Source organism: Hyalella azteca, unplaced genomic scaffold (genome assembly GCF_000764305.2).
Source record: "Hyalella azteca isolate HAZT.00-mixed unplaced genomic scaffold, Hazt_2.0.2 contig15757, whole genome shotgun sequence".
Taxonomy (NCBI): domain Eukaryota; kingdom Metazoa; phylum Arthropoda; class Malacostraca; order Amphipoda; family Hyalellidae; genus Hyalella; species Hyalella azteca.
Genome location: NW_025945596.1, coordinates 104,335 through 123,416, shown reverse-complemented (window position 1 = coordinate 123,416; position 19,082 = coordinate 104,335). Strand labels below are relative to the sequence as shown.

General features: G+C 35.5%; 1 protein-coding gene across 5 annotated transcripts in view; it reads right to left on the bottom strand.

The window, feature by feature from the left end:
• Nucleotides 1–214: 214 nt before the first annotated feature.
• The window catches only part of LOC108677003 (sodium-dependent neutral amino acid transporter B(0)AT3), a 63,165-nt gene continuing 44,297 nt past the window's right edge, over nt 215–19,082 (bottom strand). The window contains exons 4-13 of one of the 5 annotated variants that reach the window (XM_018165148.2): nt 18,585–18,673; nt 17,208–17,318; nt 16,447–16,688; nt 14,351–14,531; nt 13,548–13,749; nt 12,032–12,354; nt 10,906–11,106; nt 5,446–5,488; nt 4,601–4,702; nt 1,660–1,722 (exon numbers count right to left, since the gene is read on the bottom strand). In XM_018165148.2, coding sequence (XP_018020637.1) covers nt 4,605–4,702; nt 5,446–5,488; nt 10,906–11,106; nt 12,032–12,354; nt 13,548–13,749; nt 14,351–14,531; nt 16,447–16,688; nt 17,208–17,318; nt 18,585–18,673 — 1,490 coding nt within the window. In that variant the 3' untranslated portion in view covers nt 1,660–1,722; nt 4,601–4,604. Of the gene's footprint in view, nt 1,723–4,600; nt 4,703–5,445; nt 5,489–6,297; nt 6,391–8,005; nt 8,095–10,905; nt 11,107–12,031; nt 12,355–13,547; nt 13,750–14,350; nt 14,532–16,446; nt 16,689–17,207; nt 17,319–18,584; nt 18,674–19,082 lie in introns of all 5 variants that reach the window. The other 4 variants (XM_018165147.2, XM_018165150.2, XM_018165151.2 and 1 more) reach the window with 4 other exon arrangements.

Sequence of the window (19,082 nt, the reverse complement as noted above, 5' to 3'; positions counted from 1 at the left end):
GCAATTAAACCCCCTGATTTTGAGAACTATTGATAAGTCGTACACTGTGTATATTTTTTAATTACACCTCCATGGCATGAAAATAAGTAACGGTAGGCAAGTTCATAAATACGTACGTCACTATAACAGCGGCTGGGGTACACTTACTATTCTATTTTTTTTTATAGTTGGGGTTAAGACTTGTGGCGACAAATGCGCCCACCAGCCTGTTCTCTGTCAGAATTACTATTCTATGCAGCTTAACTAAAATTAAGCACTTAATCAAGAGAAGCACTTCAAAAATATTCGCATTAAAATTTCATATTCACTGGATTACAATACAGCTTTGCAAACTTCCTAATCTGTATCGAATTCGTTCAAATTTGTCTATCACAAGTCGGTAATATTACTTGAAGAAATTCATGGACATTAATAAGGAATGCCACCAAGAACTCAATGATCACGAACTGAAAATTTTGAGCGACTGGAGCTTGTATTTAGAATACGATGAATAAGATTCTTATATTCATTATTTATATTCCCTACTAACAGATCAACCAGAGGGTAGAAAGGTTGTCGGAATCATATCGATGTAGATATCAGATGAATGACTAACTAATCGAGTGTTTACTCATAGCAATCGTTGCTAAGATCTAATAGGGTAAGATGTCCATAATACGAGATAAAACTCATTCACTCCTTTCTTTTTCTGAAGTAAAACCTATGTTATCTAAACAAGCAAAGAACAGTAATGAAATTAAAACTTTACCACAAGTTTACAGCGCGAAACAAATGCGTGGTCGTACATGGAAGCGAAGTAAAATCGTGTTTAATGGCAGTAAGTTTATCAACCAGACAAATAACATATAAAAGTGCTTCATTTAATTGATTTTCACACGGCCAGAGATTAATATCGTAATTAGTCCAAGTCCTGAGGAATAGCAACACGATTTGACGTCGAATATCGTTACCTCTAAATACATATCTAACCAAGTCGAGGCATATAGTATACTGAATCAACAGCCAGTCAAGCAATCAACAAAACAAAGTCAGACCAATCATTCTTTTCATCATCGTACATTTCGACCCATAGAGTCAATACAAGCTACAGTCATCAATGATAACCTCAAGAATGAACAGCATTTCATAAACTCCACTCTGCAGCTATGCGCTATGAAACTATTTATATATTACTCATCTAATCTGAAATCTAGAGAACGAATATACACCGTAACTAAAAATCTCAACACTCTTTCTACTATTTCCAATTCGCCTACATAAACTATTTGTTCTCATCATATTAACAGAACAGATTCGTACATTTGACAGGGATATGGGTAAGCGACTTTTGCGTTCTGAAACAAATACATGAAAATAAGCAAGGCTCGCTTCCTACCGTTAGCTCTTTATTGTGTTAGCTGAAACCTGTATTAAAACGACCGATTTTGAGTTAAATTATACCCATAACACAAATCCCAGAGCGTCAGCTCACGAGTACGGTCTCACATCTCATTCACTATAGAATGAATTTCCTGATGCATCTATCTGTTTTTCTCAAATTGCTTCTAAACAATAATGAAAACATCTTCTGAGCTCCAGATGTCGCACGATCAGTCAAGTCGATGCGAAGGCTGCGTCCTAGACTTGCATTTAATCGATGACTTCCATACGGAACTTGTTAGGGTTAGCTTGCAGGCCGCGGTCTTCTTCGTCCTCCTCAGGTGAATCCCGGTACTCGTCGAGCTGTCGTCAAAAATTCAATTTAGTTTTTATACAAAAAGTTTTATGTAGAGCGGCGATACAGTAGAAACTTGAAGGGCAGATAGTGTAGGTGATTGACTTTGTGCAATAATGACGGTGAATTAATCTAACATTGACATGGTAATTGCCTGGACGAGTAAATGGATGGAACGTTCCATGGGTAAAGTTATTCGTAAAAATCGTTGAGATACTTGTTAATAAGGTAATTCATTTCGAGGACGAGGAAATTCTGAATAAAATATGGCAATTTATGACACAAATGTAAACAAAGACTTGAGAAGAGAGCCCTGAGAACAATCTTTTGAGGAAAAAGTATTGAGTATGGACAACATTGGGAAACGTGAATAGAGAAAAGGATTGATTAAAATATTGAGGGAGATAGCATCGGGAACAGAGTATTGAAAAACTAGTATCGAACACGAAGTATTGGGTTAAATTCATTGCGGAAAAAGTATTAACCAGTAATTATTTATCCTGGAAAACTAAGCAAGTAGAATTAAGACAATAAATGTATAGCGTATTAACGCTATACATTGACGTATTGAATAAAAGTGAAAAAATTTAATGTAAAAAGGAGAAAATCCTCCATCACTCACCTCGTTACCGCCACCACTTACGATTATCAAAAAAACGTAAATTAGATCGCATAACAAAGTCACAATCATACAACTATTTCAATAAACAAAACTCGTAGCAGAAAGTTGGGTACACGAACTAAATACAGCACATACAGCACACAAAACATCACGAAATTACGAAATCACAAACACTAGGGCAAAACGAACATCATAAACTTGAGTTGATGCATAATTAAATATAAAAATTAAATTGCATGAAAATAAGACCACGAATACTTCAGCGCATGGAGAAAAAACAAGTGGGAAGAGAACACAAATGTAAATGAATTTGGAAGTTGATCTATATAAACCTGAGGGAAGATATGGGTATTATATCTCTGGATAACAAACTAGGCATCGTTCGACCGTTAAAATTGGGAGACAATTGAGTAGTCTCTGGTAAATCATACTAGTTGGTTAAAAGAGGTGCTATCAAGTCCTCTGTTACCTCAATTATTTGCTTTCTAGAAGCAAAACGTAAGCTTTTGTTGCGGTAATAACTTGTTTTTTTAGAAGCAAAATGTAGGTTTTGTAGTTTGCTCACTAGATGAGCACATATTTGTATATAACCAAGGAAATTAAGTGTTGAGAATACATGATAGATGTCACAGAAAGGAAGTTTAAATAAGGACGTTGTTTTATGTATAGAGTAAAGAGTGTGATAGGTGCGAGCTAAGCGCCATCGCACGCGCATTGCAGTCGTGAAAGCATTAGTAATTAAAATAATTAAGCAATAAAAAGTAAGAAATATAGTCGAGCTACATTTGATATCACAGACAGGTGCTCTATATTTGGAATCAAACTTCCTGTAACGTGCAGGATGATGAACATTCCAAAAAAATGCCTGGTAGCCCATGGAGGAAATGAATGTGTTGTAGTGCTAAGCGATAAAAGCAATTGAATTATATATAAATCACATAAAATACGATAATAAACAGTATACCGACAAACAAGCATTTCTTATACAGAAATAGATAAGCGGTGTGATTTTCTGTGTACGCAACTTGCATAGTAAGGAAAAATGACACAACGAATCACGTACGAATTTATACGAATTACAGATTTTAGGATTGTTTTTCGATTTCGATGTTTAATACACATGCAAAACTATGAGGAGCCTCCATCAGATCGTACGAACGGCGAGGCTTTAGCAGCTACATTTAAATTATTAGTCGTATTTAAAAAGAAAAATTAAAAAGATAAATAATAGAATAATTAAAAAACAATAATTTAAATACGTTTATATTATTGGTCGACGGTCGTAATTAAAAGGACGGGTGTATGTTCTCTTTTATTCAGTCGAAGACAATTTAACATGCATTCGCGAGGCTTTGTAAACAATTGGAAACTATTAATGTCCGGTAATTGTAAAAAGTGGTTACTGTCATGGTAAGATTGTGTATTTTCTTCGAAGGTGGGGATAAAAAAATTGCAGGAAAACTAACGTTCAAATTCAGCAGCGATAATCTATTAAGATCGAAGGACTCTGCAAGGAAAATTGCAGCACATTTGTCGAACACTAGTTTTACACAATCATAATCGAGTTCTCTACACAAGTAATATGCTTCAGAATATATTCAAGACCAGAGGCAACGCAGTAAACTGCATCAACTTTGCAGCCTTGTTAAATAATCTTCGCATTCAGAATTCTAAAACTGCTTAGTTTTCAAGGTATTTCTAAAACAAGGCTTGAAACTGAACCTTTCATCGAGAAAAGCGATCAAAAGCATCTTCAGAATATTAAGAAAATAATCGCCCGATATTGAGCGCATGGTAAGTAAACAAAGTAGCGCCTGATAGTTAACGTACGGTAAGTAAACAAAGTAGCGCCTGACAGTAAACGTATATAAAGTAAACAAAGTAATTAACGCTTGATAACTAACGTGAACGTACGGTACTTTGATCGTCATTCGACATATATAACTGGACACTTTACATTGTCCAGTTATTAAATTTAAAAATTTCAAATTGGGCTAAATGTAGAAGGGATAAGGATGTACATCAAATATGTATAAGTTTACATAGCATGATCACTAATAGTCTACTACTAACTCCTAATTACTAACTATTGACTATTTTCATAAGGGATGCGAGGACACACTACGAGATTTAAAGCAGTTATAGGGTATGACAGATGAATAAAGATGAATTTATGTATAACAGAAGATGTTTATAAAGTAATGAGTTGGTCGATGTGTCGTGCATAATAAACTATTTAAATTTAATAATAGTTAAGTGCCCACCACGTCACTCAGCACAGCTTCTAGCACCAGCGCTCTGACCGGCCTGCCGCTCTGCAGTTTCTTTTGACGTTTCGAACATTATTCCTTCCAGGAAGTTTTTGCCTGGTGATATAGCACTTCTTTACATCTCTCGAAATTAAGGCTAGACAAATATATCATACTGCCCGGTAAAAAAAGAGCTATAAAAGATGAATGTGCAGATGCTTTGCTAAAGAGCTATCTAATGTGATTTATTGTGAATTTGCAGACGCTTTAGTCAGCGTTAGTGATGAATGAGGTTCGCATCACATCATTGGCATCGTGGATGTGTCAATTAGCTGCACTAAATCGCTGTAATTATAACAAGAAGTCATCAATAAAGCTCCGGATGCAATGTCTCAGGACGAATATTAGTTCGTCCTAATAAAACAAAAGTTGAAGTTTCGGGCATGAAACGCGAGATTCAATAAATTTAATCGAAATAGGCAACGTTGAGTGAGTGAAATACTCAGCTGTCTTATTGGCAACTGTGTGCTGGAAATTTTATCATTAACATTAGTACGTAGACCTTTTACGAACACAAGGTATAGAAACCTAATACCAGAAGATGGTATGCAAAAAATGTTTAGAAAACGTTAAAAGCTGGAATAAAGTTTCGTTATTTATAAAGTCTAAAATGTTTGTGGTCTAGCTTATATATCCTTCCTAAGATGAATGCACAAAGTAGCATGTTTTTGCTGTTATATTATTTTGCTCTCTATAATCCATGATCTCTTTGAAATTTGGGTTCTTCCATACCGTCTAAAAAAAAATAATGTAAACATCTTGTTCAGAACGCAAAATCGAAATGGAATAAAAATACTCACTCGACTTATAAACGGTCCAGACTCCCGAGTCGTTTCTGGGGAGCTATGAGGTGCAAAGAGTGCAGCGTGAAAAGAAAGGAAATTGTGAGTGAAAAATGCCATCAGAACGCCATTCACTCACACATTCATCGCTCGCATACATGGCCTGAGGCCGACGAATGACCTTTCATGTATCCGATGATGTAATGCTATAAATGAATTCAATCGAAATAAGTTTGTCAGATGTGAACAAAACTGGCGTTGGTGCATCGTGAGAAAGTGCAGTACAATTTCTTTCGGGATCCGAAGAGCATTTTACAGAGATTGGCTAATGGTGAAGCCTGATCAGAAGCGGCATTAAAATTTACCTTCAATGTGGCTTTCCAACAATTCAGATAACTTTGGTACGAAAGAACTGACGATTACACTGATATCGACATAATAACTTTCGAGATGAAGAAATTTTTAGCAAAATGTTTCCAACTGATTGTTCCTTCGACAGAGCACAGGCGAATTTAAAAAGCTATAATAATTATTATATTATTTTCATTTGTAATTTTCAATAAAGTAAGGCTTTGAGCGAACAATGGACGGGGATTGAAAACTAGCGGAGGTTCGGCCAGTCAGATCAGCGTTTGATCGAAATTAATAATATTTGTAGATGCATTGTAGCTTAAGAATTGTGATGAGTGCGTGATGAGCTCAACGGGAACAAGTGTAGAATTTAATTTAAAATCATGCTATCGAAACTTTATACGGTGTTTAACTCTCTCTCTTTCTCTCTTATACCAAGAGGAGAGGACGAAAAATCTACGATAAATACATCTACTAAAAACAATAACTTTGAGAAGAAATGTCACTCGAATGAGTTACCTCATAATTGTTATTTTTGTACGTGAGTAGCCCACACAGGAGGTATTTGGGGCACAATATACACCAATTACACTGGACCTCTCCAACTAGATCCTGTCGGAGAGCGGGTTGCATGGAAGGAGTGGGCGCTTGTCAGAACAATTAAAAACCATGTAGCCAAAACGCACGGCAAGTAGTAATATATGTTAGCACAATTATTATGAATTTAAAACATGAAACAGGGGGAACTTTAAAATAGTCAATAATCGTAATAAATGGATGAAGAACAAAGATGATAAAAGAGATTGTATGACTCCAGATTGAAAAGAAGAATAGTTGGAATATATTAGTTATGATTGATGATAACTTGAGATCAAGAGAGGAACGATGTAACCACATAATGAGTCAAGTAATAAGATTTGATGAGAATGACAAGGCAATGTATTAACTAACACGAAGCAAAACTTGACGTGGGTGTTCACCGATTCATAGATCGCGAAATACAAGAAAATATTAGCGAAATAATTGAAAGAGATTTTGTAGAGTCACGCGTCTGATCGAGAAATTGTCAATTGTTTTGTTGTAGGTAGTAGACAACTAATTCATGTCTGGAGATCTTCGCGGAATATAAGAAAGCTTCTGAATAAGTTAGATAATTACACGCAAAAAAAAAAAATACACAGCAGTCCTCTAACAAGACCAAAGGAAAACTAGAAAGCAGAAAATTGTAGAAAATTAAGAGAAGAAAATTTAAAGAAAAAGTAGAAAATTGAAAGAAACACCTTTCTAAGTTATTGTCACATAAATATTGGTGAGGTTAGGCACGCCAATTAAGAGTTAATGAGTCCATAATTCAGCAATTAACGAGGGTGAGTCCAAGACACAGTCGTTAGTAAGACACTCCATTTCTGACACTCCGGCTAGACTGGAAACTAATGCATTCATTGGGATGTACTTTGCTACGAGGTACCTATAACTCGAAAACGTATCGCAATGAATGTTTTTCACTGTAAGTCGAATGTTCGTTTCTTTCTTGTAAATACAAAATTTTGCGCCGCTTTAAGGAATTCAATTAACAAGTTGAAAAATAGTTTATTAACAAAATTAACTGTTTATTATTAAAATTGTTGTTGTTTAACAAGTTGACAATTGTTTATTTGACTATGACGATGATGGAAAATAACGTAAACGAAGCTTTATTTTTAAAAACAGCGAAGTTCGTTCAACGATAAAATAAATTATAAAGCTGCTTTTTCCAACAACTCCATGATTCTTTTCTTCATATAAAAATAAATTTCTAACGTCAACGAACCTACAAAATTCAATCGTTCTAAAAAAATTGTTTTTAAATGAAATAATTAGCAACTCTATACGATGCGCGTGTTTTTATAATAAAATCTCTCATCTTATTAATGAATTTAGCAATTGCTTAAGGCTCATTTGAAAGAATTTAGCACCTCGAAACTTGGTGCTCAAGTCAATTATGATGGAAGAAATCATCATTTATCATAATCTAAAGTCAATTATGACGAACGAAATCATTATCATTTATCATAATCTAAAGTCAATTATGATGGACGAAATCTTTACAATTTATACTAATTTAAAATAAATTATGATGAACGAAATCATCATCATTTATAATAATCTAAAGTCAATCATGATGGAATAAATCAAATATTCTAGCCGGAGTGCAGGATTGACCAGAGTCAATACAAGGAGCGCAAACCTGCCCTAGGAGTCGAGACTGGTGCCCGAGTTTACTCTATTCGAGAAGAGATTCGTCCAGTCACTGTCGGATGTGTCGCACCGCTGTAACTGAAGAGAAAGAACTTGTGAACGACTTGAAAGAACTTGAAATCTTGATCTTGAGAACTTTGGAAACAACTTGAGGGAAAATCTTGTTCATGAAAATCTCGCCAACGTAGAATAAATGAACTTGCAACGTTCCAAGGCGTTGTAACGAAATGGAATATTACATATCCAAAGTCTTAAGCGATTTACGTGTCTATAATTTACTCGGTTATTGTTATGTATTAAATATAGTTATAGTGTAAAAAATACAACTCAGTACTCACTGCAGTGAGTGACAGAGAGCGCATTTTCTCGTCGACGAAAACGTAAAGTCACGGTCGGACAGACAGACAGACAGACGAACAGACGGACGGACGGACATGCCGAGCACAATAGGGCATTTTTCCACAAATGAGAAAATGCGCTAAAAAGGCAGTCGGACGATTCGCTTTCTTTTATGTGACAGATAAACTGCGGGAAAATGCGATACGACATGGCGAAGCAAGACCAATGGTCTACACAAATTTATGACTAAATAAAGATTATAATTCCAACTTCTTAACAAATATAGTGAAATATTCAAAATCAACACACTGGCACACTGCAACTAGGGTTGATAACAACAAAAAAATTGGAACACTGATCCAGCATGAAGAAACACACGGTATTTCAGCAGAGAACCTGACCACATTGTCAACAATTTGGTTCGAATTAAACAAATTGTTTGAGTAGATGAAAAAATTGTATATGGGAATTTATTGTTCATATACGAGGGTTTTGTGAAGGAACAAATGTGAGGATCGATTGTCTGTAATGCGTGAATTTTTCCCCACTCATACAGGGATAAATTTCATCGTTGGTCACATGAGTGACCAACGTAATTCATACGAGGATATTCATTCATTTTCTCCGGAATTCAATTACGATGAAAATGAATGTTTAATTCATTTTCCCCGGAAAAATTCATTCATCTTCCCTGGAATTCATTTACGAGGAAAATAAATTATTCATTCATTTTCTGGGTAAAATTCATTCATTTTCCCCATAATTCATTTACAGGGAAAATTAAAGATTCATTCATTTTTCCCGTAAAATTCATACATTGTCCCTGGAATTCATTTACGAAGAAAATGGATAATTCATTCATTTTGCTTGGAATTTATTTATAATGAGAATGAATGATTAATTCATTTTCCCCGGTTACATTCATTCATTTTCCCAGGAATTCATTTACGATGAAAATGAATTATTCATTAATTTTCCCCGTAATTCATACGGGGAAAAATTCATCGTCGTGTCTAGAGTTGGATTCGTCACATTCGTGATGGTCACGTCAGGAAAATAAGAGGAGAACAATAATTGGTCGTGTTGCTAAGTAAAATAACGAAAATAAATGTTTTAGAAAGAAATGCAGCAGTCTCCGTAGAGCCAATGATCAGCAATCCAAATATAACTAAAATTTTACTCATAAACTTGGAGCCCAAAAAATTCTGGTCAAAAACGTGGAGCCCGAAAAATTCTGGTCACAAACGTGGAGCCCGAAAAATTCTGGTCACAAACTTGGAGCCTAAAAAAAATTCTACTCACAAACTTGGAGCCCAAAAAATTCTGGTCACAAACTTGAAGCCCAAAAAAACACAGTAGCAGGTGAATTACCGCACAAAAAGATAACGATTCTATAGAAATTTTCGAAAGCTGAGGCAACGGTGCGAGAAAATGATGCCTGTTCTATTTTATTGTATATCTGTTAACAACATTTTTTATTGTTAAACAAACTCTACTAGTGGAGAATATAACGTTGCTTTCCTATTGTGCAATGAACGTCTTTCGTGAAAATGAATAAAGTTAATAAGTATGTCAACCCACTAAAGGATATTAGAATGTTACAGAGTAAGAAGGGCAACAAGGCAAGCGTACGAATTATGATCGATTACGATCAAAATTGCGATCAAGCGTACGAATTTTGATCAATTACGATCAAAATTACGAATTTTGATCGGTTAGTCACAGTAAGGCGCATGATTAACGGGGATACGACAACATTATAATCATCAGGCTGCACTTTTCTAGCAGCATGGAACGCAGGCACATTACGACTCCACATTGGCAGTTTACGATACGACATATCAAGAAAGAAAAGTCTGTAAATAGCCGAGGTAAGATTACACAATTAGCATAGCGGTAGCAAAAAAAATAAGGAACATTGTCAAAAAAGCAAGGTGAACATCAGGGGGCCAAAACTAATTTTATAAACTGGCACCTTGTGAACAAAATGTACGAGAAGTGCAAACAAAAACTGTCTATGTTTCAGCGCAACTTCATTCGAGTTCGTTTTTAAAGGGATATAAAAATATTAAAATAATGTTAAGGGGATAATTCAACAGCCACCCATAAGTCGGTATAAAATTTGTAACGGCATAAAATTATCGTTTTTCTTGAAAAATTGATCAAATTTCACCAAAAATTGCGGGTTTTCGTCCATATCTCACTTGCATGTCTCATGATAGTATTCAAACTTTACACACACGTTTTCTCACAAGTGACATCTACATATTGATGTGGGTTTCATTTGGTTTTTAAGATTATTATTAAAATATTAAATTAAATTATATACGGTATTAAATATTATTATTAAAATATTAAAGATGAATTTTCTGAAGAAAAAATTTCAAATCATAACCATGAAGAATGAGATGAAAAAGAAATATGATTGGAAAGGGCAATTTTCTTTTCCAATATGATTGGAAAAGGCGATTTTCCTTTCCAATATGATTGGAAAAAGCGATTTTCTTTTCCAATATACGATTGCAAAAAGCAATTTAGATGAGCACCCACCTCCTCATTCCTGATCATGCCCTGCGTGGACATGGTGGTCTCGACCCTCTTGATGGATGCCTGGTGGATGTCAGAGTCCAGTCTGATGCACTGGAAGCGGCGCATGAAATACACGATGGGCACGGGCAGGATGCCCCCCAGCAGCAGCGCGAACGCCACGAACATCGCCCATGTCGGGTACAACTCCATTTTAGCCATGGCCTGTAATGCATGAATAATACAGTCCTATAGCCTGTGTTATATGTATAATATAATCCTATGGTCTGTAGTGCATGAATAATACAGCCCCCACATGAATAATACAGCGCCATTTGCTCTCTTGGAAATGCAAGAAAGAGCAATACAAAAATATTAAAGATGTATTTTCAGAAGAAAAGAATCAAATTTTAACAATGTAGAATGCGTATAAATATGATTGAAAAGGCAATTTTCATTAACGAAGATGGAAGACCCGAGGTAAATGCAAATTTTAATAAAGTAAAAACTAACAAACAGTAAAGAAGGGATAAATTATTAAGATTGTATACGAAAATAATTCATGAATGATTTTAGTAGGCTGAGTCACAAGGAAAAATTTAGTGACTTGAAAATTAAATATAAAACAATAATAAAATTATATGTTAAAAAATATAAATTATTAATTAGAGAACTGCTTACAGGCTTCCTAAAAACACATGTAATGTTTTGCAAACTATAAAATATCATTCAATTTAACTATAACCAAAGATCCCACAATCATATTGTATTCCCGGATTACGTAAGTTTTGCACACCAGTTCCTTCTTATACACAGGATAAAAGATACTTGAAATGCCTTGCAAACAATTGAATATCATTCAATAAAAATTAAATTACCTATAATAATAATAATTAAATATCACTATAACCGAAGAGCACGCATTCATATCGTGTTCCCGGATTGCCCAAGTTCCACTCACCAGTTCTTTCTTATACGCAGGATACTCTGTCCACTCACCAGTTCTTTCTTATACGCAGGATACTCTGTCCACTCACCAGTTCTTTCTTATACGCAGGATACTCTGTCCACCACCAGTTCCTTCTTATACGCAGGATACTCTGTCCACTCACCAGTTCCTTCTTATACGCAGGATACTCTGTCCACTCACCAGTTCCTTCTTATACGCAGGATACTCTGGAGGATTCATGAATCTGTACACGATGGATGACACGACGATGCAGAATATAGTGAGAGGTGATATGAAGCGCCACATTGCTTGCCAGTACAGGCCTGGTCGCTGGCCAATCATCTTCTCGATGTCGTCCGTAAATCTCTTGTGTCCGTACACGTACGAAATGACCATCACTTCGAAGAAGGCGATGAAGATCAGGCCCATAGACCCAGCGAACGTGTCGAACAACATGAGCCAATATTCGCCCGCGCCCGTGCAGAATATCAGGCCAATCAGTAGTGAGATCAAGCACACACAGCCTGCACGTTAATGATTGGCATAATCATAAATTTGCAATAATTATATAACAATATAATATAATATATATAGTATACGTAATACATCATCCATATAATAATACTTAATAATAGATGATAAAAAATACATATACTCGTGTAAAATAATTAGATAACCACACATAAATAATACAGCACAATGCTATATGAAATTGAAAGTAAGGTAATTAAATAGCTAATTAGATAAAAATATAAGGGTAATTACATTAAATAGATGAGGTAATTAAACTAGAATATGTATCCATAACTTTTTTAATTAAAGTCGAATTAAGGCTGCGAGAAAACGATAGGTATATTATATCGTTATATACGGGTTTATAACGATAGGTCTTATTCAGGTGACTAAGTAGATTGAAATAATTTCAATAAGATAACGAAGAAGAGCCAAATAGCTTGGACAAAATAGGACACCGCTTCTCTAACAAAGATTTCATAAACAAGCGATTGGACAGAGCAAGGAAGCAGAATAAATTTGGAGGTAAAATTCAAGCCTAAAATAGCACCAAGTTCAGAGAAACAAAAACCATTTTCCGCGTGAAAAACTGTGGCAATGATGAAACCACATCGGTCATCTTTGAATTACCATCGGCAATTCAATAACATTTTGTTCGGCAATATTCGAACAAAATTAACCCAGAATACAAAGTTTACAGCACTCGGACCCAAAGAAATTGAGCTTCCTTCAGCTAAGAAAGAAAAGCAATAGTTGTCCCATGAATAAAATCACAATCAGTCATCTTTGAATTACCATCGGCAATTCAACTACATTTTATACGGCAATATTAAAAAAATTAACCCAGAATACAAGAATTTAGAACACTCCAATCCATAGAAATTGAGCTTTTCTTGTTCGTCTCCACGTACCAGTGAGAACTTCTTTCCTGACGCGAGCAAAGATCTTAATTAACTCCAAAGAAATCAAAAATTCATTAAAATTCAATGGAAAAATTCCTTAAAATTAACAAAATTCATTTTCCCGGCCGCATTCATTAGAAAGAAAAAGCAATAGTTATCCTGTTCGTCTCCACGTACCCGTAAGAACTTCTTTCCAGACGCGAGCAAAAATCTTCATGTCGAAGAAATAAAAAATTCATTAAAATTACAAAAAAAATCATTAGAAATAAAAAGCAATAGTCATCCTGTTAGTCTCCACGTACCCGTAAGAACTTCTTTTCTAACACGCGCGAAGATCTTCATGTCGAAGAGGTTGGTGATGACGCCTTCCATGGTGCCGAACTGAGAGCCGAGACCCAGCGCCAGCAGCATCATGAAGAAGGCTATGGACCAGAAGTTACTGCCCGGTAACTCCACGATGGCTTGTGTGAATACAATGAATGCCAAGCCGGTGCCTTCAGCCGCCTGTGTGGACAGTTAAGTTGAGTATACACAAACGAAAAAGAGCACACAGGCGCCTGTGTGAATAGTAAATTCGTGTTTACACGAAGGAATGCGAGCACACAGGCGCCTGTGTGGACAATATAGTCACGTCTTCATAAACAAACGGATGCACGCATCTGTGTTATGTGTACGAATATAATTAAACGAACGAAAAGATTAAGCAATGAACTATGCTGCCAATGCAGTGGTGACAATCCAGAGATAGTCGAAGGAGATGAATACTTTTGTGAATTGGATCTTATAGGTAGATACAGATGAAACGGAATGTTTCTAACATAAAAAATGAAAATTCAAATGCAACAAACATTAAAATATGTTTCCTCATCATATAGGTACATAATTAAAACTAGGTTTAAAGTAATACAAAGATCCGAAACAAAGCAGAAAAAACCTGTGTACTAGGTTTTGAACTGACGATGGAGCTGGACTCCGAAACGTTTTCTCTTATAAGAAATGGTGAACTTTTTGGCTATTTTCTTTACTTTTAAATCCCTGGTAAATTTGCGACTTCTGCAGCCAAATGATCTTAATACTTAAAGCAGAAAATAATCTAAGAGAGTACCTCATTAAGCTGCTCTTCGACACTGCAGTGCTGGAAGTGCTGGTGCGTTTGGTTCTCATAAATATCTTGTATGTGCGGCAGGAGGTCGGGCCATGTCTCTTCATAATTGTCGATTGTGACGTTGATATTACGAGTGTGCACCGGCAGCTGGTCCAGTATACTTGCCAGCTTTGCTGTATTGCTGTAGAAACATTAATACATGTTAAATGATGTTTTGAATACGTTCAAATATATCCCAATGGAAATTTACAGGCGCGTCAGCTTTTGATTTGGAGAACCAGAAGCTGGGGCGACTCTAAATTTTGTTAGAGTAGCCGTGTCAGCGTTTATTAGGCCGTAGGCCTGTCGCCGGTTCTTATCATAGCAGAACATTCACAGCTTGTTGTGGTCTCGAACCCGCACCTCTCTGCTTCAATCCTGGTACCCTGAACTGTAACCACTGGGCCATCGGATGTAAAATTGTATGTACGCTTGCATTAATTTAATTTCATTAACAAAACATGGCTGAGTAAACCAAAAACGGATGTTGCATAAATCAAGGCGTTTACATCAATTTCAATTTATCAATAGCTCGAGGAGAATAACAATAACAGTTGTGTACACGAACTTAAAAATTCAAATGATAGTTTGAGTGCAGGTGTTGAAATTTCTGAGTAAGTTTGATGTGGCAGTGTGAGGTCAGTGTGAAGGCATTATGAGGGCTCCGTGAAGGCTGCGTAAAGGCAGCTCGAGGGCAGTGTGAAGGCATTATGTGTACAGTGTAAGGGCAGAGTGAGGTATATTCAAACATTGTAAGCGTCCGTAAAACGATCAAAGTTCGTGCCAGTGAAGGTTCTCCTGAAGACTCCGCTGCACAAGCACGGTCTGCATATATGATAACGTTGTTGGCGGTCTGCATATATGATAACAAAAGCGGTCGTTGGCCGGAGGATCGAGAAAAGATGGCTGTGAGAAACTTGCTTGTAGGTTTGTTGATTACAATAAGATTCTTGAATCGGAATATCAAAAATTTACAAGTTACGGTCAAAACCTTGGTTTTGACCGTAAGTGCAGAGTACGATACTAATATGTGATCTGGGATTGACGTCTTTATAACCTTTTATCTTGTTGACGTCCTTGACCTTTTATCATCTTGATAAATTAACCATTTGGATGATTAACCTTTACGATTTAATAATAACCTTTACGATTCCTTACGATTAACCGTCAGTAATTAACTTTGATGATTAACCTTTTATCATCTTGACGTCTCTAAAACCTTTTTACAGAGTACGATAGAACCAGTAGCACTCGCCTGGAAGCACAACCACAAGAAACTCTACGGCCATGAAGTTATATTTATATTAACAAAATGGGATAAGAGACTACGTATTTATGAAGACAATCAATTTTTTGAGATGCAGAGGCTGTGACCGCGAATATTGCTACTTGTCATAGGTTAGATTAATAATAAATAATTAATATTATTAATTATATTATTATATATTGCTTATTATGACCATACGGTCATAGTAACAGCAGTGGACGTTCATGATAGATACGGCAGCGACATGGCAACCGTATCTCTTAAGGGACCGCGCTACAGATTATTGTTTTTCGGTCATTTTGATGAAAATCAAAAGTTTTGTTCACGTTACAATGTACATTTTTCTTCGGTACAATTTCATATTTAAGCAGATTGTGTTTCATAGCTACCCTCTCATTGCACTATTGCTGCTGTGGCCCAATTATAATAAAAGTCTACCAGGCTTCTAAGTAAGAGTTTGACGCTTAACACTCGCTTAACACTAACAAATAAAATTGAACGAAAATAAAACTGTTGTATAGATTCATCAACTCACTGTAGAATGAACTATCAACTCACTAGTAAATGCACTATCAACTCACTAGTACATGCCCTATCAACTCACTGGTGAATGCACTATCAACTCACTAGTAAATGCACTATCAACTCACTAGTAAATGCCCGATCAACTCACTGGTGAATGCACTATCAACTCACTAGTACATGCCCTATCAACTCACTGGTGAATGCACTATCAACTCACTGATGAATGCACTATATCAACTCACTAGTAAATGCCCTATCAACTCACTGGTGAATGCACTTCTCGTAGTTGGCGACGGCCTTGAAGCCGAGCACCGCGAAGATGTCGATGGTTGCGAAGGTGGCCGTGAAGACGGTGATGGCACACATGAAGATAGCGTCCCTCTTGCAGTCGTTCTTCATGGGGTTGTACGAGGCGAAGGCGATCAGGGAACCGAACGCCAGGCCCAGAGAATAAAACACTTGGCACGCTGCGTCCATCCAAACGTTCGGGTTTAGCAGTTTTGACATCTACAAAATTTTTAAGTCAGAAGAAACAAGAGCCAAGTAAGGTATAGGGCTTAAGCTATTGGTGCATTTCCGGTGCATGTAAAAGATACTTTGATAATTCCTAATATAGCAACGGTAGATTAAAGGAAAAAATGTATTTTAGTAAATGAAAGTCGATCTTCAAATGTCTCATCTGGGTTAGATTCAGTGCTTTTCTCAAATCATATCCCATGTTGAATGCAATAACTATAGGATAAATTAAAAAAAGATTAAATTTGTCAAACAGCATTAAAGAAACATCTCAAACCTACAAGACGTTCAAATAACTACCTCTATAGTAACACGTCTTAAGTTACGAATAGTGACAGATAATAAAACCACAAATAGATGTTGACAGCGGAGGTTGGTGGTTGTTAACATTGTCCTTAACATTGTTTGATAACAGTGGTTGATAACATTGTTGTTAACATTGTTTGATAACAGTGGTTGTTAACATTGTTGTTAACAGCTTTACAGCAATAACACGAGAGGGTGACTTACATCAGGCGTGAACATGTGCTTGAGACCAGCGCCCGCTCCCTTCAGGGTGACAGCGCGCCCGAAGAAAATGATGAGGATCATGTAGGGGAAGAGGGCTGTGAAGTACACAACCTGCGGCAGAAGTACATATATTATCAATCTGCTTATATCGCAAGTTCACGGGGAATTTAAAAGCAAAAAAAAAAAAAAACAAGTAAATTCACCATATCGATATTGAAAACGTTTTCAAAGCAAAGAAAACGTCAAGCAGATTCGCCATATCCATTTTGAAAACGTTTTCAAAGCAAAGAAAACTTCAAGCAACTTCACCATATCGATATTGAAAACGTTTTCAATATCGATATGGTGAATTTGCTCGGCGTTTTCTCTGCTTTCAAATTTTCTGCGGCAAAAGATACTAAGTCAGGGAGCCAGTAGAATTATTTTAAATTGCGCTATAATTTTATAAATAAATAAATGGGCGGTAGACAAGGTCAGCAATTCATTAATTTCTCCTGCGAAACATTTAATCCTCGTAGGGAAAGATTCTCCATAGGAAGAAATATAATAATAATAATAAATGCATGTTGAGATTGTCTTTATACAACAAAGTAATACAAATAGGTTATAAATAATCTTCTGCTCTTAAGGTACATCGATCTACTATTAGCGATACTGCGAGGTTAAGAATCGTTTCTACTTTATTCTACACCGCAATAATAGAAATAAGTCAGATTTTATCATATGAATATAATTTAAAATATAGACATATAGATACGGTATATAGCTGACTATAGGATTTTGTTGGACAATCTGATGCTATTCATGTACTTTAAATTAATAATATTTGTTTCACAGGTAGTTGAAGCCATAATCAGATAGGTACTTCTATTTATAAGAATATTTTGCTTGCATAACCACTTTTTACAGACATGTGCATCAAAATATACGATTTTTTGGGAAGAAAAACCTGGTACTAATGAGTTCCGTACTTCCCACTAATTTGATTATTAATTACAAGTTCCTCATTAATCACAGTGACTAATAAAAAATCTATTAACAATGTGCAGCTCATGAAGTTACGATTGATACAAAGTAATATATGTTCTAATAATTATTATTAATAATTAATTATATTATCAATAATTAATAATTATTATTAAACATTCATAATAATTATTATTAATTAAGATGCAAGGTAATTCCCATATAATTACCTCGCCGGAAGCTTATGAGGTTATGATTAGCACAAAGTAATAAATCTACAGAAGAGTAGGTAAGGTAGTATAATATAATAATAATTGTTATCAATAAGTAATATAATAACAATTAATTATTATTAATTATTCATAATAATTATTAATAATTATATTGCAAGGTAATTAAGCATATAATTACCTTGCCGGAAGACTGGATGCCGCGCATGATGCAGAACCACACGAGCAGCCACGACAGCGTCAGGCACAGCGCCATCCACCACCTGATACCTGCACCCAATTATTATCATTATTATTATTGTTATTATTACTTTATTATTAACATTAATATTAAAATTATTATTACTATTATTGTTATTATTATGATTATATTAATTCTTATTATTATTCTACGAAGCATTTATCGTGGCGTCTGGTTCAAACGAACTTCGAGGGCACGTCACACATAAGATTAATATCAAGCGAAAAATAAATAGACACAAGAAAGGACGGGAACGGATAAAAGTGTAATATTTTCTTCATGAAAACATAACATCGAGATAACAGTAACGGGATTTTTGTAAGGGTTATTAAAACACTTTTTAGACGAAGAGTCTGAACACTACACGTATCCCAAAATACCAACAATGTTCTATTCATTACAAGTCCAGAGAGTGGATCTATTGTTCGTTTTTTGAAA